The 25,522-nt window shown below is 45.4% G+C and overlaps 1 protein-coding gene across 1 annotated transcript in view; it reads left to right on the forward strand.

Annotated features, from left to right (window-relative positions):
* Positions 1–2,373: 2,373 nt before the first annotated feature.
* NADK (NAD kinase) overlaps positions 2,374–25,522 on the forward strand; it is a 46,944-nt gene continuing 23,795 nt past the window's right edge. The window contains exons 1-3 of the mRNA XM_070955995.1: positions 2,374–2,583; positions 15,010–15,203; positions 22,495–22,578. Coding sequence (XP_070812096.1) covers positions 15,022–15,203; positions 22,495–22,578 — 266 coding nt within the window. The 5' untranslated portion in view covers positions 2,374–2,583; positions 15,010–15,021. The remainder of the gene's footprint in view (positions 2,584–15,009; positions 15,204–22,494; positions 22,579–25,522) is intronic.

Raw genomic sequence — 25,522 nt, forward strand, 5'->3', positions numbered from 1 at the left:
AATAGAATAGAACAGAACAGAAAATATGATATAGAATGGAATGGAGGAGGAGTGGAGTGCAGTGGAGTGGAGTAGAGTAGAATTGGAATGGAATGGAATAGAATAGAATAGAATAGAATAGAATAGAATAGAATAGAATAGAATAGAATAGAATAGAATAGCTTTATTGGCCAAGTGTGATTGGACACACAAGGAATTAGTCTTAGTCTCAGTGTACATAAAAGAAAAGGTACATTCGTCAAGAAACATAAGGTACAACACTTAATGATAATCATAGGGAAACAGTCAATATAAATATAAATATCTGTAGGTATTATCTTCCAAGTATCAAATAATAAATTTATTTATTTATTCAAATAATAAATAATTAAATTTAAAACTCTCTTTTGGGCTAACTTTGTGGTTATCTCACCTGGCAGCTGGAGTTGATATGGCTTTATGATCGATTCTGACAGAAAATCAACTATTTAGTAAAGAAATAAGTAAAAGTACATGAGGACTAGTGACTTATTTTGCAATCAGGGCTAAAACTAGCCAATCATCCATTAGCAACCAAATTCTTTCCTATTGACCTGACCTTAAGAGAAGGAAAATGAGGAGGAAAATTATTTGGTCATTTTAGGAGCGAGTGACAATAGTTAGGGAATAGATTTTATTTGTTGGTCCTTCCAGTCTCTTTGTGGGCCTTCAAGCTTGGAAACAAAGAGTTATTTTTTTCTCTCTTTCTTTCTTTCACTTCCAAATGCTTTCGAAAACACCCGGTGTTTTCTGCCAGCTGGAGCTTACAGGTATAAATATAGCTGTAGATGAAAAGAATATTAATGTACGAATCAGGCAGGCGAGAACAAAAGTCTTATTGATATTCAATGCATGTGCAAATTCCTGGTCATCTGGATCTGACAGCTGGCAGATGAAAACGGCACTGATTTAATTAATAGGGGAAATGAACAGAATTTGATTAGCCAGGTCTTTTTATTTAATTATTTTTTTGTGGAGTTCAGTCTGTAGCAGGGATTCTGTCTGAAGCACCAGCCATCTTTGTCTACATTTTCAAAGTTTGGAGCCCATTTGGTGCACTTTCAGATATTTTGTGAATTTTTGGGGGAATATATATATATATATAATTTCCTTTATGCATTTTGACCTCTCTTTCATCGTAAGAAATTTTTGATATTAATGCAAACCTGTTTGGAGCCTCTTACGATGTAAAATGCAGCTTAGTATTTGCTAGCAGCCATCCCACCTCGTTTTAATGAAATAAAATTCCAATTTATTCAGTCTACTGGCAGACAATTTTTGTCACCGAGAGCATATGACTAGCGCAAATAAATTAACGCTGTATTTTTTTTTTTAAAGAAAAACAAAGAGCATTGATAAAGTTGCCATAAATCTGTGGTCTTGTAATAAGAATTCTGGATAGTATGCAGAATTCTGCATTGAACCTTCTAAATTCATTTAACTAAGCTGCTGGGGCAACAGGGTTGTGACATAATTCAAAATTTTTCCTGTCACTGGAGGATCTGTCAATCATGCCTGGACTGACACCATGTTTATTGCGACCTTATCCCAAAAACGGATCAACATCACTTAATTTTTCCTTCTTAGGATCTGAAAAGGCAGCAAGCTCATCCTCTCCTGGAAAATTTTGAAGTACAGGTAAGTCCTCGATTTATGACCACCATTGAGCCCAACATTTCCGTTCCTAAGCAAGACAGTTGTTGATTATTATTTTTTTTGCACCCATTTTACAACCTCACTTGCCACCGCTGCTAAGTGAATCCCCGCTGTTGTTCAGTTAGTCACAAGGTCGTAAAGTGAATCTGGCTTCCCCATTGATTTGGCTTGTCGGATGGTCGCCGAAGCGAATCCCGCGACCCGTGGACCCTGCCAACCGTCATCAATATGAATCCGCCGCCAGGCATCCAAAGGTAAATGACACTGTGGTAGCAACGCTGCAACGGTCGTTAAGCGCGAAAAACGGTCGTGAGCCACCGTGCCGTCGCAATGTCGAACGGTCACTAAACGATGCGTTGCAATTCGAGGGCTACCCGCAATGCCTCTTTTTTACTTGCCCTGCCTGAATGCCAAGTGGCACAACACACAAGAGGAAATGAGCCATGCTGGAGGAAGAAAGAAAAAAAAAAGAAGAAAAAAAAAGATCTTATTTTTAATCTTATTTCCAGAATTTCCCTCGCTTGCCAATAGGGGGCAGCGAAGAAAGGCAGGAGGGGACTCGCGACGCAACGCCGCGCGCCCCTCTAGCTTTTTTTTTTTTTTTTTCTTTAAACAGCTCTATCAGCCACTCGGAATGGCGCGAGTGCGCAGGCGCGCCGCGCGCCCGGCCTTTCCCTCACGAGCGGGGAGGGCGCTGAGGCGGGCCGAGGGGCGGAGAATGAGGGCGGTGCGTGGCGGGCTCCGCGGCGGCGGCCGCCCTCGGCCGGATTCGCTGGCCTGGAGGCGCCCGTGGCGAGCGGCGGTGGCGGGAGGCCTGTGAGGAGGCCCACCGCGGAGGCGCTCGGACAGCGCGCGGGAGAGAAGAAGCGGCGGCGGCGGCGGAGGAGAAGGAGGGGCCTGGGCGCGAGGGTGAGTGACGTCAGCAGGAGGGGCGGGGCCGAACGGTGGGGGGGTTAGAAGGGAGGGAGTGGAGGGGGGGAAAAAAAACAAGCGACGTTCGCCAGTTCTCCAACCTGGCGCCCACGGTCCCCCCCCTTTTTTTTTGCCCCGTCAACTGTTGGGGAACGTTGGACTACAACTCCCATCATCCACCCAAGCAATACCAACCAGGTTTTATCCCCCCACCCCCCAAGCCAAGGGGCTCATCCTGCCCATCATTGCATTGCATTGCATATACAACTACACAAACACACACACACACAAGCCAAGGGGCTCATCCTGGTCATCATTGCATTGCATTGCATACACAACTACACAACCACACACACACACACAAGCCAAGGGGCTCATCCTGTCTATCATTGCATTGCATTGCATACACAACTACACAACCACACAAAACAAGGGGCTCATCCTGGTCATCATTGCATTGCATTGCACACACAACTACACAACCACACACACACACACACACACACACACACACACACACACAAGCCAAGGGGCTCATCCTGCCCATCATTGCATTGCATTGCATTGCACACACAACTACACAACCACACAACTACACAAAACAAGGAGCTCATCCTGGTCATCATTGCATTGCATTGCACACACAACCACACACACACAAGCCAAGGGGCTCATCCTGGCCATCATTGCGTTGCATTGCACACACAACTACACAACCACACAACCACACAAAACAAGGGGCTCATCCTGCCCATCGTTGTATTGCATTGCACACACAACTACACAACCACATACACACACAAGCCAAGGGGCTCATCCTGCCCATCATTGCATTGCATTGCAAACACACACAACCTGCCTGGTTAGTTTTTTCCACCTTTGCTGGGGCCGTTCGTTGGGTATGTTGTTGTGTTGTGTTGCATAAAACGCAACTCCAAACCTGCTTGGTTAGTTAAGGGTTCAGCAAACCACGATGAGAGAATGAATTCAATCACCAATTAAATGCGTTGTGTAATGTACTAAATGCTGCCTTTTTTTTTTTTTCCCTGACTGGGATTTGCATCCTGTATCTTCTTACGAAATGTGGTTGCGTTATAATTCCTGCCGTTCAACTTTCTTACAGTCTGATGTACCAAATGTACTGGATTTATTTATTTATTTATTGTATTTTTTGGTTCGATTTATATGCCGCCCTTCTCCAGAGACTCAGGGCGGCTTACAATGCGTTAAGCAATAGCCTTCATACTTTTGTATATACCTGCTTAGTAGGGCTTTCGCCACCCCCCCAAAGCGGTGTTTTTTTTTTTATACAAAGTCAGCTTATTGCCCCCACAATCCGGATCCTCATTTTACCTACCTCAAAAGGATGGAAGGCTGAGTCAACCTTGAGCCTGGTGAGATTCAAACTTGCAGTAATTGCAGCTGGTGCTATTTAACAGCACTTTAGTCTGCTGCGCCACCAAGGCTCATAACGCTTTTAACGTAAGTAAGTAATTGATTTCCCAAAGGTGCTTTTTCTTCCAAAAAAAAAAAAAAAGACAAGTGGATTTTCTTGCTTTTTTTATATTTCTTTGAAAACGTTTCGCTTCTTTATCCAAGAAGTTTCTTCAGTTCAGAAGTGAAATAAAATTAAAATTAAAATTAAAAAAAACTAAGAAAGCCCACCTGTCTTTTGGGGAAAAAAAACACACCTTTGGGACAATCAGGACTTGGATGTTTGAAAATCTTCATAGATAATAATAATAATCTACCCTGTTTTCCCCAAAATAAGACCTCCCTTGATAATAAGCCCAATTGGGCTTTTGAGCGCATGGCAATAAGGCCAAGCACTTATTTCAGGGTTCAAAAAAATATAAGACAGGGTCTTATTTTTGGGGAAACACGGTAGATATATAGATAAATAGATAGATAGATAGGGATGGATAGATAGAGATATATAGATAGGGATAGATAGATAGATAGATAGATAGATAGATAGATATGGATGGATAAATAGATAGATAGATAGAGATAGATGGATAGGGATGGATAGATATGGATGGATAGATAGAGATAGATGGATAGATAGATAGATACCCTGTTTCCCCCAAAATAAGACCTTCCCTGATAATAAGCCCAATCGGGCTTTTGAGTGTATTTCAGGGTTCAAAAAAATATAAGACAGGGTCTTATTTTCGGGGAAACACGGTATATATTTTGACACCCTCAAACAAGGACATCTGCCTTTTCAGATCCTTGGGAAGGACTTAATAGGTGGACAAAAATGCCAAATCCAGTCTAAACACGCGTCTAACTGTGTAACAGACCATAATAAATAATATAACGATATAAATAGAATAGTGGATTTCCAGAAAAAAGAGGTGCCATGTCCAAAGTCTTTTGCAAGCTTGCTTTCTTGGCAAGTATGCGCTGTAATTGTGCATCATTTCATAACTGGTTCTCGCCATTGTTTCATTGCTTACAAAACAACGGATTTTCTTGGAAGCCTATCAAATTTTCTTTACTCTTGTTGTTTTGACTCTAGAAATGCAGCCTAATCATTTTTGGCTCCTTTGTTAGCGCTGGAATGTTTGCAGAAAGAATGAGAATGTTATCTTAAAAAGTCACAGTCCATTAAATAGGATAACACGACCCGTTATATGACTAGATTCACAAAAGGAGCAAAAGCGAGCACTTTTAACAAATACCCTCTTCTATCTCTTTAAAGTGTATTATTTTGTTTCGGGGGTTCAAGCAGTCTTTTAAAAGAAAGTCGATTAATTATAGTGCTTTCAGCGGTAAGGCTTCAAAAGGGTACAATTAATAAAGGGAGAATAAACCCCGTTCCAATCTTCTTCTATAAATGGTCAAATTGAAATTAAGAGCCTATTTGGAAGACACAACAGCCACAGAGTAATTGATAGAGCTACTCATGTAATAGATAATGGGAATGTTCTACAGATGTCGTTTAACTTCTTTTCAGCAAGGTATTTTTGCAAGGTTTTCTATGTGGTTGACAAGCCATGGATACAACAACTGTTGTATGTGTGTGTGTGTGTGTGTGTGTGAATATTCACATCCAGGGAAAAGTGAATGATGCAACCGACCCTTATAAAAGAAAAAAAAAATCAACAGTTTATCTAAGAACACCTTGGCTGTGTGCACTTGATCCACTAATCCGTGGCTTGTCCAGAAAATTAACATTTTCTAGGTTGATGGAACAGAGAAAATCATAAACAGACCTTGTGGCCTCATTCGTGACCCACCAATTGATGGACCCTTGATTGACACTCGCAGTTTCATAATACAGCATTGTGGGGGTGGGAGGGGAATAGCCATTAAGTGGAATCTTGTTGAGCTGGTCATTTAGCAAACAATGCAGGCAGGAATCATGAAACCTTGGTAGATGGCGAATCAAATCTGCAAGGCTAAATCTAACAGATCCGTCATTTCAAAGATGACTTTAAAGCAAGGCTGTTGAAAAATTGCAATATTTGGCGCGTGTGTGTGTGGATGGTGAATCACTTGGAGCTAAGCCACTATCAAACCATAGTTACCTCATATCTTGGGAGACACTCAGAGCCACAATATTCTTGGTTTTTGCTGGGTACACTTTGTGCATGTCGTCCGGAGGGGCTTGAAAAATCAGGGTTTCCAACTTAGGTTGTGTCAGTTTAGCCGCCAATTCCAGGTTATTCAATAAATGTGGCTCAGTTTAACCAGACCGTTGGCTTAGTTTTAAGCGCGATTTTTGAGGGACTCAAGGTGGCTCAGTGGCTAAGACGCTGAGCTTGTCGATCGAAAGGTCGGCAGTTCAGCGGTTCGAATCCCTAGTGCCGCGTAATGGGGGGAGCTCCCGTGACTTGTCCCAGCTTCTGCCAACCTAGCAGTTCGAAAGCAGGTAAAAAATGCAAGTAGAAAAATAGGGACCAGCTTTGGTGGGAAGAGAACAGTGTTCCGTGCGCCTTTGGCTTTGAGTCATGCTGGCCACATGACCACGGAGACGTCTTTGGACAGCGCTGGCTCTTGGGCTTTGAAACGGAGATGAGCACTGCCCCCTAGAGCCGGGAACGACTAGCACATAGGCGTGAGAGGAACCTTTACCTTTACCTAAACGCGCTTCAAGTCACATTTACACTTTCTGCTGTCCTCCTCCGAGTCTATTATCTTCAGAAATGTCTTCAAGCAACTTTGAAACCCTCTTCTTAATTCCAACCATCCTTTTGCGTTTTCGAGTGGTGCAAGAAAAGTAACATAAACAAGAATCCACCTAATTTAATTTAATTTAATTTAATTTAATTTAATTTAATTTAATTTAATTTAATTTAATTTAATTTAATTTAATTTAATTTAATTTATCGCATTTCTATGCCACCCAACTCCCAAGGGACTCTGGGCGGCTTTCAGCAAAAATAATGCGACATAGAAAAAATATTTAAAAAACATTATAAAAACCTTTTAAAGACATTAAAAGCCCATGCACACCACTCATGGCCGGATCTCGCAAGATTGCAACAGTGAGATCAACGGCCCCAGGCCTGCCGGAAAATCCAGGTCTTCACCGCTTTCCGGAAGGCCGATAGGGTGGGGGTAGTCCGGATCTCAGGAGGTAACTGGTTCCAGAGAGCTGGGGCATAGTCTTTAGGAGGCAATACCCACAGCCCCTCGGTCTTGTCTGGGTTAAGTCTGAGCCTTAACCCAGACAAGGGTTAAGCCTTGAAAAAAGGACATTTTTCTGTCCAGCAGTTTCCTGTTTTCCGTTTCTCGAGAAACGATTTTGCAACTGGTACAAGTGAAGAAATTCTTCAGTCCTCTCTGCCCATTTGTTTACTATCCTGTAGTTCAAATTACAAGCGGTAATATGATGCATAAACAACCTGCGCTGAATGGCTGTGATAAAAACCAGTGTCCGATTCGGTCTTTATTGTAGTATCATTGGAGGAACTTGGTATTTACCACTGTATGAATCCAGTTCGACACCTTTCACACGTGTGGGTGAATTAACTTGAGGAAAAAAAGGCCTCACTAATCACTTGAACCCAGGATCTTGGTCTGGTACTTGCGGACAAGCCAGGATTTTGCAATCAACCAGGATCGGATATTGTTGTGGCCCGCCATTGTTGTGGCCCAGCCTGCGCAGATCGTGGCTGATCCCGACAACGAGGAGGCTGGTGTGGTGTTGCGCCAGCAGCCGGCGCTCGCGTCGGACAGCGAGGAGGCTGAAGAGGATGTGGTGCCAGAGGCAGAGACTCAGCCAAGGCCTTCAGAACCTCCAGAGGCTCCTTCAAGTGGAGACAGTGAAGTGGAGGAGCCTCTCCTCAATGCTCGAGCGTGCAGGACTGCCAAAAGGCAGGAGTGGCTACTCAGGAGGAGGAGGTCTCCTCAAGAGGATAATTGGCCACTCCCTTAGCCTATTTAAGTCACACGCCGTTAGTAAGTTTCTTGCTAGAAACAACTTGTAATTATCATCAGAGCATTTTTGGAAAAGTCTAGCACACATGTGCGAGGGGAACCTTTAGCTTTAGCTTTAATGTGTCATTTGGAGTAAAAATTAATGTAAGACACAGTCTTATTTTTGGAGAAACACGGTAAAATTGGGCCGTTCCTGACCAGATTGCGGACAGGAAGAAGTAGGAAGTTGAGGAGGAAGGAATTGGCCAGTGAAGAAACCAGTGAATAATAAACAGTCGTGCATTCCTGCAAAGGTGCTCGAAATGATTAGGACGCAGAGAAAAGTTGGCCAAAAGAAAAGGGGGGGGGAAATGGCACATTCTCCAGTTATCTCATTTTTTCTCTGCCTGAGAGAGGATAAAAATAGAACTGAATGGTATAGGGCTGTAGGTCTGCATCTTTGACAAATTGTATAAATGATGAATAAACTGCTTCATTTCCCCCCAAAAAAGGCCATAGTAAGATCAAGTGGCCGTTTGTTGTTCTTTCGCTGAATGTCTCTTTTGTTTCCTCCTGATGGGAGAATTCAAGCAATTTCTTAAAAGGTGCAGGGCAGTAGTAGGTTTCAAATCCCAGCGCTGCCAATTTGCTATTGGTAGTGTGCAGGTGCACACACGGCGCTTCACATGCGCAGAGCATTTTTGCATTCCCGCCCCCGCCGCTACAGGTTCGCCGGAACCAGGCCGAACCGGGAGCAACCCACCACTGGTACAGGGTATTTGTGAGGGTATTCTCCTGGCCCGTTGAGAATGGCAGTGTGTGAACTAACCAATTGGGGTTAAACGGCCAAGCTTGTATAGATAGTCCTCGACTTACAACAGTCCGTTTAGTGACCGTTCGAAGTTAGAACGGCACTGGAAAAAGGGACTTAACGATCGTTTTTCACGCTTACGACCGGTGGCAGCATCCCCCGTGATCATGTGATCAGAATTCAGGATGCTTGGCAACTGAGTCATATTTATGACGGTTGCAGTGTGCCCAGGAGGGGGGTGTCACCTGAAGGTTGTAAAAGGGGGTGCAACTCGCTTAACAAACGTTTCCCTTCGGCGACGGGAATTTTGAGCTCAACTGTGGTCATACGTCAAGAACTACCTACGCTCATTCCTAATTCTTGGCTTATTATGAGAAGAGCCATATACGATTAAAACCATGGAGGCCATTCCTTAATTAATTTAGCCACTTCACTTACAAGTGAAGTGACGATAAGCTCAAATTTCCAGTTCTCTTTATAGGTGAAAAGGAGCAGGGTTGTTGTCGAATTTCTCTTCTTTGAAATCCCAATGTGTTTATTATTCTGGATTAGGTTCATATTGCTCCTTTTAATTTCTTTGTGAATCGCCATCTATGTTGGGTTTTGTATATCAGATTTTATTCCTGCAACTCGCCCCGAGTTGGCAACCGTATAAATTTTCTTTGATAAATAAAATAAAAACAAACAAATCCTACAGACTGTAATTGCTACGTTGCAGAAGACTTAACATTGGCCAATTCTCTTCCGCCTTTTTTTTTTTGTGACATGCAACACAGCGCTTCTGTTTTTTTTTTTTTTTACCAGAGTGGTTATTCATTTTACCCCTCACATAAACAAACACCGATCAAGGGAGCCAAGCATCCTCACCTTCTAATTATACGGTACTTATTTTATGGATTTGTTAATCTCCCCGCTGTTAGCGTGTGAGCTATGCCAGTTGGGTAGATCAAATCTAAAGGATTTCCTGTTTTCCTAGTGTTTATATTTTGAGAGAGGCCGGCTTTAATGAGCGCCATTCAAAAACTCCCCTTAAGAAACTGCCCTTGAGATAGAATTCTTCCAAATTGCTAGCATATTTAAGGAAAATGGGTGGGCTATTTTTTTTTTTTCTTTCTTGCCGAGAAAAGCTGTTGCTGAAAATCCTGAATTGAGGGTTGCCGGTCTGTGCTGGCAATATAAGTGCAGGTGGAACAGTGGTCGGGTTCTGTACAATTGTTTTAATCTGTAAAAGGGTTTATCCTCCTCTTCGTTTAACGACCCCAAAATCAGGGATGGGATTCAGCCGGTTCGTATCAGTTCGGGCGAACCGGTAGCTCTGACGATCAGGTGAGAGCAAACCGGTTCGCTCCGACGATCAGCTGGGCCCGCCCGCCTCTGTGCTATACCAACCTATATTTCCTTTGTTTGAAGCCCAGCTGATAGGCGCGGCAGAGAGGACTGCTGTGCCTCAGCTGTTTTACTCACCGGGGCTGCAGTAGAAGGTAAGTTGTAGAGCTGTTTTCAAACGTACTGTGCGTACATGCTCAGCGAACCGGTTGTTACACTGGTTGAATCCCACCACTGCCCATAATCCCTTGCGGGGTGGAGACTGGACAACTGAATGGAGCTAGCAGAGTGTTTACTGGCCGGATGCCTTTCCTCACTCCAACGCGGAGTTTTGTTCAGCAGATATATTCTCAACATGCCATGAAAGAGAAATATCTGCCTCTACCTAGGATCGAACTGGTAAAGGGTTTATAATATAGGTGTAACTATATTATAGTTAATATTATCTAGTTAATAGCAATTTCCTAAATCCTTGTTTACTCTGCGTTTGCCTATTGTCAAGCTCCTTTAAGCCACGATGTAATTTACCTAACTCTTAATCTGCGCACAAGGTACTTGAATTCAACAAAAGAACCAGAATAAATGTTTGGTCTGTGGGCTTCTCATTTCAAAAACAATTGGTTCAGCTAATAGATTTTTACCAACCCGCTAAAGAATATATGACTATTGTTCTAATAAGCGGTTAGTAGTTTTATCCATCCGTGAACTTGATACAGAATTGGTAAATACTGTAATTGGCAAATACAGGATCTGTTCCCATGAACGGGAAACGAAGAATCAGAACCAGTAATTTTAAAAATTATCCATCGAAAAGGGTGGAGGACGAAAGAAAGTACGGTAAATATTGATTTTTTTTTTTTTTTTAAATGGCTGTTACTCTCTTTATGGATATTTGGTGTATTCTACTATTGCGCAGCGAGGCTTTACTTCCTCATAAGCTATGGGTCTCCACCCGGCCGGGAATTTTACGTTGCTTTTTTGTAGACTTTCTTCCTCAAAGTGTTCGCAAGATTACCTCCCTTTAGAGTGGGACACAGGTGAATCTGAGCTTTTCAGGAAGGGAAGTGGCTGAAATTGCTCTGCAAGTTGAAAAAAAAAAAAATCAGGCTTTTGATACCCTTTAATATTTGAATCATTGAGCCTTGCAGCTCCAAAAAACACTCCCGACAACTGTGACACCTTCAAAAGATTAACAAAACGGCCACGCCGAGCTTAACATTTTAGGTTAGCTAATGTCGTAATCCTCCATTCCCCTGTTGCACACTTAGTTTGTGTTTGTGTGTCACGCTGATTGTTAGTTAATGGGCGGATTGGGGGAGGTTTTGATTAGCACCATGCGGAGGCCCAGCTGTTGGGGTTTACATACCATGGTTTATGTCTTGGCACAGGGGAGTGAAATCAGCCAGTTGTGACTTTATTCCCCGAGTCACAAATTAACCATGTTAATTGCAAGACATGAGCTGGCCTTCGCTGTATATTTCCAAGCACTTGATTTATAATGAATGTAAGGCATAGGGCAGTAACCTTTTTGCCGTTGCGTGCCAGGAGCAAGGGGGGGCGGGGTCGTGCGTGTGCATGCCCGCACCCATAATTCTGTGTGCCCTGCCCTCGCGCATGCGTGCATGAACCCCCATCCCCCGCTCCTGACATGTGATGGCATGGTAGGCCTGTTTTTTGCTCTTCCCAGCCTCCAGAGCCTTTCTAGGAGTCTGGGGAGGGCTAAAACAGCCTTCCCAGACCCTCCGGAGGCCAAAAACAGCCCGTTTGCAAACTTCCGGTCCCAGCTGAGCTCGCGTGCCCACCGATATGGCTACGTGTGTCACCTGTGGCACATGTGCCATAGGTTCGCCATCACAGGCATAGGGGAAAAAAAATCCTCATTTAATCCACGGGGTTGTAACTCTTCAGGAAATGACAGTGAAAGATCTGTCTCGCAAGAAAAGTCGTAGGATGAGGCAAAACTCACTTAACAAATGTCTCTGTCAAGTTTCCAAAAGAAACTTCAGTTCTCCCTCCTTCCTGCTCAGCTTTGCAACTTGACAGTCTCGCTTATCAACAGAAATTTTGGGCTCAATTGTGGTCGTAAGTTGAGGACTAGCTGTATTAAACTACATTGTTATCTGGCAGGATGTGTGAATGATGGAGGTGGTGGAAACGGAGGGTATCTTTTCCCTTTCAACATCACTCCAATTGCTCTGTTTGGGTAGGGGACCCCCCCCCATGTATAAAATTACTCTCTCGCACACATACTCAAGTTCTCCTCAATCAAAGCCAAATTTACTGCAATTTCGACTTTCCCAATACCACCCAGCTTGGCGGTTGCACTGTGGAAAAATTAGGAATGGCACAGAATCATATGCTAAGCCCGTGATGGCAAACCTATGACACGCGTGCCACAGGTGGCACGCAGCGCCATATCGGTGGCCATGTGAGGTCAGCTGATTTTCGGGCCTTCTGGGCCCACCGGAAGTTGGGACACAGGCTGTTTCCTGCCTCTGGAGGGCCTCGGGGAGGTGAGAAAGGCCTGTTTTTCACTCTCCCCGGGCTCCAGAGCCTTTCTAGGAGCCTGGGGAGGGCGAAAAACCAGCCTACCGGGACCACCGTGAAATTGCGTGCCAAAAGCAGGGGGAGCACGGGGGAGTATGGGGGCGGGGCGCATAGAATTATGAGTGTGGACACATGCGAGCGCAACCCCACCGTGCTCGCGACCCCACTTTTGGCACACGGTGGCAAAAAGGTTAGCCATCGCTGTGCTAAGCCATCTAAACCTCAAATGCTAGCTCAGAATAATATTGTCTTAACTAACTTGACGCGGGTGGCTCAGCGGCTAAGACGCTGAGCTTGTCGATCGAAAGGTCGGCAGTTTGGCGGTTCGAATCCCTAGCGCCGCGTAACGGGGGTGAGCTCCCGTTCCTTGTCCCAGCTTCTGCCAACCTAGCAGTTCGAAAGCACGTAAAAAAAAAAAGGCAAGTAGAAAAATAGGGACCACCTTTGGTGGGAAGGGAAGAGCGTTCCGTGCGCCTTTGGCGTTGAGTCATGCTGGTCACATGACCATGGAGACGTCTTCGGACAGCGCTGGCTCTTTGGCTTTGAAACGGAGATGAGCAACCGCCCCCTAGAGTCGGGAACGACTAGCACATATGTGCAAGGGGAACCTTTACCTTTTATTTATAGCTGGTGGCTGATGAAGCAGGATATCTGCAGCTCAGGATTGTTATTTTCCTGCAGACATTTCATTACCCAACTAGGTAACATTATCAGTGCTATTAACTGAGGTAATAACAATCAAGCTCAGACATAACTAAGGACCCCTTATCTGGAGGCTGTTTAACAAGAAATTGACTTTGGCCTTAGGCGTCTTTAAATCAAGATATATATATATATATATATATATATATATATATATATATATTTTATTTGTCTGCATCCATACTTCCTTTTCCCACGTAACGTTTTGTTTACCAGCTAAATTGGGCGAATCATTCTTACATTGGATAAAAACAGACCCTGGTCAGGAAACTTGCACCAAAATAGTGGTTTTTGTTGTCACTGAAGAATTAGGAAATTTTGGGAAAAAGCACTGTCTTAAGATGAGGGGGTGGTTTCCAAAAAAAGGCTCCACAGAGGGAGGGGAATTTCCAAATTTCTGATCTTTCCCCACTATTTTGACTTTTTAAAAATCATCTGTTTTAAACGCAAGCAGTGATTTACTGGTTTTGTACAATTACGGTTTGAAACCATGATGTCGCTAGCTAGGAAAGGCAAATTAGAAGCACAGGTAGTCCTCGGCTTCTGACCACCATTGAGCCCGACATTTCTGATGCTAAGCGAGACAGTCGTTAAGTGAGTTTCGTCCCACTTTACGACCTGTCTCACCACAGTTGTTAAGTGAATCTCTGCCGTTGTTAGTCACACGATCTTTAAGTGAATCCGGCTTTCCCCATTGACTTTGTCAGAAGGTCACAAAAGGGGGGGGGCACTACAACCGTCATAAATACGGGTCGGTTGTCAAGTGTCTGAATTTCGATCATGGGACCCCGGGGGATGCTGCCATGGTTGCCAGTGTGAAAAATGGTTATAAGTCACATTTTTTTTCCAGTTACGTAACTTCGGTCCCTAAATGAACTGTCGTAAGTCAAGGGCGACCTGTGCCATCGTGGTTTGAAACGAGGATGTCGCTCGCTAGCTTAGTCTGAAGGAAAGTCAGATTTGAAACGCGCGTACAAATACAATACCTAGAGTGGTGGGGTGGCCTAGAGGTGGAGCTCTCACCTCACAATCAGGAGTCAGCAACCCGTGTGGCTCTGGAGCCGCATGTGGCTCTTTCATCCCTTTGTTGCAGCTCCCTGTTTCCAGTTGGCTCCACAATTGATAGGGCTTTCGGTTAGGGCAGGTAGAGGAAAAAGGACGCCGTGCTAGGAGGAGACTCTATGGTGGGGGGAACCGACTTCCGGTCGGCAGGACGCCATGCTAGGAGGAGACTCTATGGTGGTGGTGGGAACCGGACTTCCGGTCAGCAGAGGAATAAGGATGCTGTGCTAGGAGGATTCTATGATGGGGGAACTGGACTTCCGGTCGGCTGCAGAATTGAACGGCGGCTTCCGGTTAGGACCTTTGTGGCTCTTTGAGTGTTTCAGATTGCTGACCCCTGTCCTAGGTAGAGGCAGGTATTTCTCCTCTCGGCACGCTGAGATTATATCTGCTGAATATAACTCCTCATTGGTGACAGGAAGGGCATCCGGCCAGTAAACACTCAGCTCCAAGACTCCACCCCGCAAGGGATCGCGGGATCGTTAAACGATGATGGCGATAGAAATACAATAACTAAATGCCTCCAGAAGCTTAAATTCTGCATTTGCTAAGACTTGAACCCAAATTTTTAATTATTTTCTTCCTCTCTTTTCCCCCCCACCAAGTTCCTTCTCAACATGGAGTTGCAAGCAGAGGCATTTGGTCCAGCCGGGGAAGACTTAAGCCCTGGCACCATGTGCTACCAATGCCCTACCTGTCACGCCGACGAGGAACGGAGCTGCGCGAATTCCATGCGAGGACGGACAAAGACACGGAGCTTGTCTGCTTCTCCCGCCCTGGGCAGCACCAAAGAATTCAGGTACCACATGACCGCATGATCCTGGCATCACGCAATCACGGGCGGCTCTGAAATCTCCAGATCATCCGCCTGACCTATGAATAATCATTCCTAACGGATCTCTCAGAGGGCAATGAGTGCCCAGCCCAATTCTCCTTTCATAATTGTCCCCTTCGTTAATTGTACCATCCAGTCATTTAAAAACCATGCCGTTTAATGGTTCCTTAGGCCTCGGTGCTAAATTAAATGCCTACACGATTGCTGTCTAAACCTCACTGGTTTAGATAAATAAACCAAAAGTTTATTTAAGGTCCAGAGAAACTCAACAGTTTCAAATCAATCAATCAATCACAAATTGATCGACCGGCTCCTTTCCGAACGTTTCGTTAGGTGCTGTTTCTAGCCCTAGTTCTAGTTTTGTAGTTTTAGGATTATTATTTTTTTTTGTAGTTTTGTAGTGTAGTTTTAGTAAATTGTAGTTTTATCAGCATGCCGGGGGCATTAAACCATTTAGTTTTACTAAAAGTCCTGGCCGATGTTGAAGCTGCTAATTTGAGTTTCTTGGCTTGGCTAAAAGAGGCCACCGTAGTTGATTGAAGATTGAATTCTTCTATAGAGAATTGGTAAAGATTGCAATGGGGGTGAGGGTGGGGGTAAAAAGTAAAATTGCCTGACTTTTTTCTTTTTTTGCTACGAAAGATATTTTTCCCACTGGAAGATTAAGAGGTTTTCGTTCTCCCCCCTCTCCCTCTCTCCCTCCCTCCCTCTGTCTCTCTCGTTCTCTCTGTCTCTCACTGTCTCTCACTGTCTCTGTCTCTGTCTCTGTCTTTCTCTTTATCTCTCGCTCTGTCTTTCTCTCTCTCCGTCCCTCCCTCCTTCTCTCCCTCTCTCCCTCTTCCCTCCCCTCCCTCCCTTTATCTTTCCCTCCCTCTCTTTTTCTGTTTCTCTCTCCCTCTTTCCCTCTCCCTCTCCTTCCCTCTCTCTCTCCTTTTTCTCCCTCTCTCTCTCACTCCCCTCCCTTTATCTTCCCCTCCATCTCTTTTTCTGTTTCTCTCTCCCTCTCTTTCCCTCCCCCTCTCTCCTTCCCTCTCTCTCACTCCTTCCTTCATCTCTCTCTTTCTCCCCCTCCCTCTCTCTCTTTCTCCCTCCCTGCTTCCTTCCTTCCTTCCCTCTCTCTCCCCCCCTTCCTTCACCTCTCTCTCCCCTCACTCACTCTGTCTGTCTGTCTGTCTCTCTCTCTCTCTCTCTCTGGAGTAATTTGTTTCAAATGTGTCTTCACAGAGATTAGAATGTGTTGAGAATCCCCTGGCTGTGGAAATCTCCCAGGAATTTGATTGTGCAGCTCACCATTGCAATCAGGGATAAGCAAAGAGCTTTATGACTAAACCCATCAAGGATAAGGCAGTTTCCCAGCCCTTCTGCTTCTCCATTTTCTCTATTGCGTGGGGGGTGGGGGTGGGGGAACCCAAAACTTTTTTCTCTGCCCAGATTCTGGATTAGCCTCCATGAGATTTCAAAGAAATACTGCATGCATTCTCAGGATTCCTGTTCTGACCCAGCTCCCCAAACACGACAAACCCTCGGTAGTTGAAGCAATGATTCCTTGATTAGGAGCGACGGCAGCCCCGGCAAAAAGTTTCTCTCTCACCACATTGCTAACAAGTCTGTCCGGCAGGGAGATGAATAGTTGTCTGCCCCATCTATTCATCTCCGCCCCCTGCTTTTTATCCCCAGAGCTAGGGTGGGGGCTTCGCTAGCAGCAGTGGTTCTTCCGTCCCGAGGACCGGCCCATAGGTTTCCACTGCTCTCCTCTCCTCTGCTTCAGGCACTGAACCCAGCTGTTCCTCCTCTTCCTCATCAGCCACCTCCAGACCTGGGGGCTGTTGACTCTCCATCTGAGGGCTGACGGACAGCCCAGGCTCCGCCTCTTTCTCTCTCTCTCTCTCTCTCTCTCTCTCTCTCTCTCTCTCTCTCTCTCTCTCTGCCAGCTCCATTCCCTCTTCCCCCTCGGAGCTCTCAGGCTGCCTTAAGGCTGACCCTGACTCCCACGCCTCCTCCTCCTCCTCTGCTGGAGGGGCTGGTGGCCGACAGGCCACAACAGTTGCCATATTCTTCGTATACATTAGCAGTATAACAGAATCGGAAGGGACCTTAGAGGTCTTCTAGTCCAACCTCCCTGTCCAAACAGAAGAGCTTATACCCGTGATGGCGAACCTATGGCACACGTGCCACAGGTGGTACGCGGAGCCATATCTATGGGCACGCGAGCGTTGCGCTAGCTCAGCTCCAGCATGCATGCGTACGCTAGCCAGCTGATTTTTGGGCCCATCGGGAAACAGGCTGTTTCTGGCCTCCAGGGGTGTGGGGAAGACCATTTTTGCCCTCTTCAGGCTCCTAGAAAGGCTCTGGAGCCTGGGGAGGGCAAAAAAAATAGGCCTACCGTGCCATCGCATGCCAAAAGCGGGGGTCGCACGGGGTGGTGGTGGTGACACATGTGCATACATGGGCGGGGCACATTGAATGATGGGTGTGGGCACACGCACGCTCAACCCCCCGTCCTCCCCCCCCACACTTTTGGCACTCGACGGCAAAAAAGTTAGGCATCACTGGCCTATACTATTCCGGACAAATGGCTCGTCCAATCTCTACAAATAAATTCACACATTCTGCTCAGCCTTCAGTTGGCTTAAATTGGATTTGCGACGAAGCCATCAAGTGTCGGACACCCTGAACTCTCCATGCGTGAAATCCATCCAACATTTGGGGGGGCATGAAGAAACCAGTGGCTCTTTGCTTAAACCGTGGTCTTACATACAGCTCTTCCCCAAACTTTTTAAACCATTCTTTGCATCCCGCAAACAGTTGTTGTTTTTTTTCCCCCCCGTGCGAGAAAAAGTCCCGTTTTTCAGTATTTATTTCCTCTCGGTTTTGTTTCTTGATCACTTTGCAAACATTGAGTAAGACGGGAAGGTTTGGACTTCGGATTGGCGAAATCCCCGATACAAATAGAGAGGCTGATGTAGATACACGGAGCCATTAACTCTTAAACATCATCATCGTGTTACTTAAGGAGATAATCCCTGGGGAAGTGATTGGTGTCGTCGTGACGCGGATCTTTTTCCCTGGTTAAAGAAGATCTGCCTTCTATATATGTGATAGCAGACTTTATCCAAGAGCTTCTGACCTGGTCCCGAGGAGGCTGCAGAAGAGGGGGAATTAATCCGGGTTATGGAATCTCAAGGGGACGCGGTGGCTCAGTGGCTAAGACGCTGAGCTTGTCGATCAGAAACGTCGGCAGTTCGGCGGTTCGAATCCCTAGCGCTGCGTAAAACGGGGTGAGCTCCTGTGACTTGTCCCAGCTTCTGCCAACCTAGCAGTTCGAAAGCACGTAAAAAAAAAAATGCAAGTAGAAAAATAGGGACCACTTTTGATGGGGGAAACAGGGTAGAGATAATAGAATAGAACAGAACAGAACACAATACGTAAAGTAAAATAATAGGGCCTGCTTTACCAGGCTGACAACAGAGAAAGGAAATTCCCTTCACAAAATGAAAGGAACATACGAACAAAGGGGTTTTAGGAGGAACCTTGAAGATCGTCTAGTCCACCTCCCGGCATTATTGACTTCCAACAGGGCAATTCTATTTTTTTTTCTGCATTGTTCCTCAGCCAGGAGAGCAGCATATAAATCTTGAGCTTTGGGCTTTCAGGCCACGGGGATGTAAATCACTCGACCTGCCTCGCCATAGAGAGACACTCACACACGGACCTCCGAGGCGGTTCCTTATTTGCTGGGACATAATAAAGGAGGTAGTGTGGCTGACTTCAAACGTGCGAGAAAAACAAAAAAGATTTGTTGTCCGACTCTGACCTTGGCAGCAAATATGCAGCACGTTCAGGTGGGATCAAACTGGCAGAGGAAGTGCTGGCATAAGTTGGGGGAAGATTTGATAAGACCACCTGCTTCAAAAGCTCTCACCACTTAAAATACCAGGTTCTGCAGAGCAACATCTCTAAAAACCAACCTAAACTTCATTTTTATTCCCCAGTGTACCTGAACTCCCCTTTAATGATTTATTTTTATTGATTTTTTAACCCCCTCCCCCCCATTTCTACAGCCACCCATCTCTCACAGTGACACGGGGCAGCGTGCACAATAAAACAATCCGAACAGAGAAAAACCGATAACAACCCAAATCAATTAAAAAAGGGTTTTAAAATGTCCAAAAAGGGAAAAAGAAAATCCCATTCAGAGAGCATACGGGTAGTTCTCCGATTACTTTGGGCGAGGGAGCCCAAAGTAATTTCCGCCGACATTGGTTAAGAAAATTTTGCCCCATCATTTTACTGTCTTGTCGTTAAGGGAATCACTGCAGTCGTTAAAGTCAGTCGCACGCCGGTTAAGTGAACCCGACGTCCGCGTTCACTTTGCTTCTCAGGAGGTCGTAAAAGGAGGATCGTGTGACACACACACGTACCCCGGGAGGCTGCAGACGTCATCAAAATGAGTCAGTTGCCAAGCCACTGAATTTGTCTATAAGGATGCTGCAATGGTCACATCAAAAACAGTCCTAAGTCACTTTTTTTTTTTTCAGTACCGTTGTAACTTTGGTCACTAAACGTTGTAAGTTCGAGGATTACCTGTATTCCAATTAACCGCCATTAGCAGGTTCCGGGCCCCGGAACCTGCTAATGGTGTCATGTGTCATGTGCTAATGGTGTCATGTTTTGTCAAAACATGACAAAAGCATGTTTTAAAGGCTAAAAGGGTTACAGCCAGCCTCACCCTGGATAGGACAGAGATTCCGCAGTGGCAGGACCACAGCAGAAGAAGCTTCTCCTATGTCCCACCCAACAAAAACCCCTGATCCGGGGGTCCATTCCGGCCAAATCCAGCCTCCATTCCGTGGACTGGCACCGGGTGTTGTGGCCTGTCGGCTGCCAGCCCCTCTAGTGGCCAGATCACATAAGGAGGAGGCGTGGGAGTCAGGGTCAGCATCAGGGAAGAGGGAATGGAGTTGTCAGAGAGAGAGAGAGAGAAAGAGAGAGAGAGAGAGAGGTGGAGCCTGGGCCGTCCGTCAGCCCCCAAATGGAGAGTCAACAGCCCCCAGGTCTGGAGGTGCTAATGAGGAAGAGGAGGAACAGCTGGGTCCAGTGCCTGATGCGCAGAAGGCAGAGGAGAGGAGAGCAGTGGAAATCTATGGGCCGGTCCTCGGGACGGAAGAACCACCGCTGCTAGCGAAGCCCCCCACTCTAGCTCTGTGGATAAATGGCAGGGGGCAGAGATGAATATATGTGGCAGACAACTATTCATCTCCCTGCCAGAAAGATTTGTTAGCCTGCGGTGAGAGAGAAACTTTTTGCCGGGGCTGCCGGTGCTCCTAATAAAGGAATCTCGGGGTTAACTTCAGAGGGTTTGTCGTGTTTGGGGAGCTGGATCAGAACACCTGGCTGCCACATGCCAAAAAACCGGGCCACACAAACAAGCGAAGCCCCATCTGTGGGATGCAGGCAGTACCCAAAACACCCCCCCACCTCCGGTCCATGGAAAAAAACTTCCCTCCACGGAACCGGTCCCCGGTTCCCAAAACGTTGGGGGCCACTACCCTAATCAATGAGACCCGTAACATGCCTCTCCTGCCAGATCTGGTGGGACTGGACTGGTGTAACTGGGGAGAGGCAGTCCGCCAAATACCCTGGCCCCATGCCATGTAGGGCTTTCAAAAGCCATAACTTTGAATGGGACCCGGAAACAAACTGGCCACCAGTACAGCTGACATACCCTTATGTTCTTTTATCATTGCTGCAGGTGACAGGTGAGAAGGTTAGGGACAGGTGAGCTTTCCTAGTTCCCTGGGGCGAAGAAATATCACCTCCCGATGATCACAAGGCTGTCCGGTCACTTCGTTCCTTTAGATTGCTAATCGCCCCGTGAGGTTTATTGGAAACGGGGGCGGGAAATACGGTCAGGTTTTGTAAGGCTGTCTGAGTCACAGATATTGGTAGGTTTGTGCCGGTAATCTGCTTTTAATGCCCTGACGTAACACGGAAGGATGCTTCCTGGGTGAGACCGATGGCCCCCGCAGATCTTCAGAAATGGCCCTGAATTATTCAGATTGCGACGCCAGGGGGGGATCACACAGTTACGCCCGTTTTTAAATCCCATTCGCCTCATTCATTCATTCATTCTGAGCAATATTTCCATCAAAAGCTAAGCGCTCACTCGTAGGTCGAAGGTGACATCCGGGCCAAAATTGGGATCCACCCCAGAACAGTAGCAACATCTGGAGATCTCTGTAAGCAGTGCGCAATTGTTTCTGCAGCATCTCAACAACATCGAAGGACGTCTTAAAAGATTGTTTTAACAATTGGGAATCGCAACTGTTTTATTTCTTTCCTGGTGGGTTAGAACGAATCGAGCCTCGGCTCTCATTTTGTCAGCTGTGAACATCGTAAAAAAAAAATACACTGACTTTTGTCGCGGCCGTACAACCTGTTCTAAAATCCCTCCTTTTGAAAAACAACAGAAAAGTTGCATCCAGATCTATCGGACCAAGTAGCTTACCCAAAAAAAAATAAAAAAAATTCTAATTAGTGGTCAGAAATTCTTGTGACAGCATACCTGCAACAGAAATGAAGAAAGCATTTTGAGAGGTTGCATTTGCAACGTTCCTAACTGAAAACTTCTATTTCCAACCGCAGCGGGAACATTCGGATGGAGACACCGGATGTTTCAACCGTGCAGGAAAGGGTCTCCCTTGCCCTATTTTATTTACCATTCGTTCTTTTCTTGGGGTTTTCTTTTTTTTTTTTTCTTCTTGTATATTTTGATTTCCTCCTGATATCTTAAGCCAACGTTTCAGGACCCTGGTGCTTTACAGATGGCTGGGCTTCAACTCAGCTGCCGGGGGAATTCTGGGAGTTGAAGTCCGCGCACATCTGAAAGCTGCCAATACCGAATTATGAATATTGAACCCCAACTATTGTTTCCAGTGGTTGGATTTTTCTGCACATCCTTCAGTCAAACTCAAACTAACTACGTTGTTTCGGCGTGACGGGAACCCATTCTGTAGACTGTACCAGGGGTCTCCAACCTTGTCAACTTTAAGACTTGTGGACTTCAACTCCCAGAATTTTTCAGTAGCTTATTGAAATTTCAGAATTTTGAGCTAAATCAGACTCTGTTGCTGACGGTTTTAGGGTGGGGGGAGTTAAATTGTAAACGGATGCTCCTTTTTTAAAAACCCTCGAAGACGATGTTGCATCTTCTTGAGATGTTAGGAACTAAATCCTGCCTTTTTTCTCTTCCTAGGAGGACACGTTCCTTACACGGACCATGCCCCGTCACTACATTTGGACCAAAAGCTTGCATGTTGCAGAATCCCCAAGCCATCATGTAAGTGGAAAACTTCCTCTTGTCTTATTTATAATTTCCAGGAACGAAAGCCGATTAAATTAAGGAACTGTCGCAGGAGAATTCCAGACACCCTTAATCTAAATTATAGAATTTGTTTTTGCTTGGTTTTGTTGTTACAAGAATTTTGTTGTTACTTTGCTTGGTTAAACACAGCGGCTCCTTAAACTGTTTCCTTGTTTTTTCTCATAAAAGCTCTGATTCATCGCTTAACTGCTTTGCAAAGGTGGATTTATACGTCTTTGATCGTGTCCATAAAAGGGCAGCTGGGATACATTTGTTTTCGAATGGAGAGAAGGTGATGACTGATTATCAAGGCGTGCTTATCCCCAGGTAGATGTTTGTCTTCTGTTTCCTACAGAAGACTTAGCTTGAGTTCCATGTTTTGGAACAAGTTTTGGAGAACTTGACCTCATGAACTCAATTGAGCTCCTTCACAGAAAGTGCCTCAGAAGTAGACTGACTCTGACCAAAATCTCCTCCCAAAAGGGACATTTTAAGTGGGATGAAGGGACGCGGTGGCTCAGTGGCTAAGACGCCGAGCTTGTCGTTCGAAAGGTCGGCAGTTCAGCGGTTCGAATCCCTAGCGCCGCGTAACGGGGTGAGCTCCCGTGACTTGTCCCAGCTTCTGCCAACCTAGCAGTTCGAAAGCCCGTAAAAAATTCAAGTAGAAAAATAGGGACCGCCTTTGGTGGGAAGGGAACAGCGTTCCGTGCGCCTTTGGCGTTGAGTCATGCCGGCCACATGACCACGGAGACATCTTTGGACAGCGCTGGCTCTTCGGCTTCAAAACGGAGATGAGCACCACCCCCTAGAGTCAGGAACGACTAGCACATATGTGCGAGGGGAACCTTTACCTTTACCTTTTAAAAGATCTCAGGGAGAGTTGGTTTACAGGTGATCCTCGACTTACGAACACAACTGAGCCCAAAATTTCTGTTTTACTAAGGGAGACATTTGCTGAGTGAATTTGGCCCCATTTTACGGCCTCCCTTGCAACATTTGTTAAGTGAATCCCTGGCAGTTGTTAAGTTAGGCACAGGATGGTTAAGTGAATTTGGCTTCCTCGTTGACTTCACTTGTCAGAAGGTCGCAAAAGGGGGGAAATCACACAACCCTGGGATGCTGGGACCATCATAAATATGATTCGGTTGCCAAAGTGTCTGGATTTTGATCACGTGACCACGGGGATGCCGTGGAACAGTCACTAAACGAACTGTCGTAAGTCAAGGACCACCTGTATTTGCATTATTTAGGTACTGCCCGTTCCTGAAGGCTCTGGAGAAGACTCTCCAAGTTATCTAGAATTATTTTCCAGCAGTGTCCAGAGCAGCCTTTCAATGCAGAAAAAAACATAAGAATTTGTTTCTTGTGATTATAAGTTGAATTTATGATTATAAGTTGAAAAGCGTCACTTCTCCTTTAGCTCTGCCAGCTGCTCACTTTGTTTGAAATGGGGAAACGGTTGGGAACAAAACGGTACGGTATTTTCAGCCTATAGCTTCTCATTAAGAGAGGCGGCTCAGCGCTGTGGGTGTGAATGCCCGTTCTTATTTTTTAACGTGTATTAAGCGAGGTGGAAGTTTTTAGACCTTTCAGTAACGTGTGTGTCTTCTCGCAGTCTTCCTGAGTTGAGTAGCCATGGATGGTCTCTCTATTTTGGAGCCTAACCAGCCTATCCGATGATTAAATTAATTCCTTTTCTGCACTTGCACACCCAGACAGTGGCCGAAATTGTCTAGATGGCAAAGAAAAAAAACCAAGAATGAAACTATTCAAACTTTTAGCGCATTGTGTGAATCCAGTTGGTCTGACTTTGGTGGTGTAGAAGCCTGGGCATGAAGTTAAAATGTTCATGAGCATTGCCAGAGGTGGCATTCAGCCGGTTCGGGCAAATCGGTAGTAGCGACCTGTCCCGGCGCTATGCCGACTCTATTTAGCCACGTTTTCAAGCAGTGTTCATGCGTGGAAGCCGCGTGTGTGAGCAAAGCGCTTGCACGGAAGGCCATGCGCGAAGCATGTGCTCACATTTTCGATGCTGGGCGAACCGGTAGTTAAATTATGTGAATCCCACCTCTGACTGTGTTGCGTATACATGCACGCGTGTTGGTCCAGATTCCAGAATCTGAAATGCAAGATTCTTCCTGATATTCTTTCTAAAAGATTCCTTACGTCTCCCATCAAACTCACAACTCCCTTCCTTTTCCATTGCGGAGAGATTGCATTCCATTGGATTTTTTTTTTTTTAATTCTAATTTTGCAGAGAAACGTATTTGCCTGAGAATAATTCTGATTTATCTTCTGCATGGCGGCTTTTCAAATAGCTTTCCCTTTTTTTTTAAAAAAAAGAAAGAAATCTGGTGTCTCCTGGTGTCTGGGTGCTTTTTAAAATCTGTTTACATTTGTACGACCAGGAAATGGATGGTAATGAGTTGGGTTTTTTTTTTGAAACCTGTGAGAATCAGGAATGATGATCCTGTGTTAAGAGAAGGGCTGCTTCCCCAGTTCTGAGTTCAACTCCTACCCTGTTTCCCCAAAAATAAGACCCAACCAGAAAATAAGCCCTAGCATGATTTTTCAGGATGCTCGTAATATAAGCCCTACCCCAAAAATAAGCCCCAGTTAAGATTGTCAGCAGATGGAGGTGTTTATTACTGTATTTCCCACCCAAAATAAGCCCTAACCGGAAAATAAGCCCTAATGCATCTTTTGGAGCAAAAATTAATATAAGACCCAGTCTTATTTTGGGGAAAACATGGTAGTATTTCTCCATAGGGCTGGGGAAGATGTTTTTTTTTGTTTGTTTGTTTCCTAAAGAATTGCTGGAATTCAAGTTCAGGATTGAAATATTAGTCTAGGATTGAAATCCTAGTCTAGTTCTCCTGCGTCTTAAAGAGGCTCTTGGTTTAATATGGTGAGGACTAGA

Source organism: Pituophis catenifer, unplaced genomic scaffold (genome assembly GCF_029215685.1).
Source record: "Pituophis catenifer annectens isolate HBS135680 unplaced genomic scaffold, rPitCat1.0.hap2 SCAF_18, whole genome shotgun sequence".
NCBI classification, from domain to species: domain Eukaryota; kingdom Metazoa; phylum Chordata; class Lepidosauria; order Squamata; family Colubridae; genus Pituophis; species Pituophis catenifer.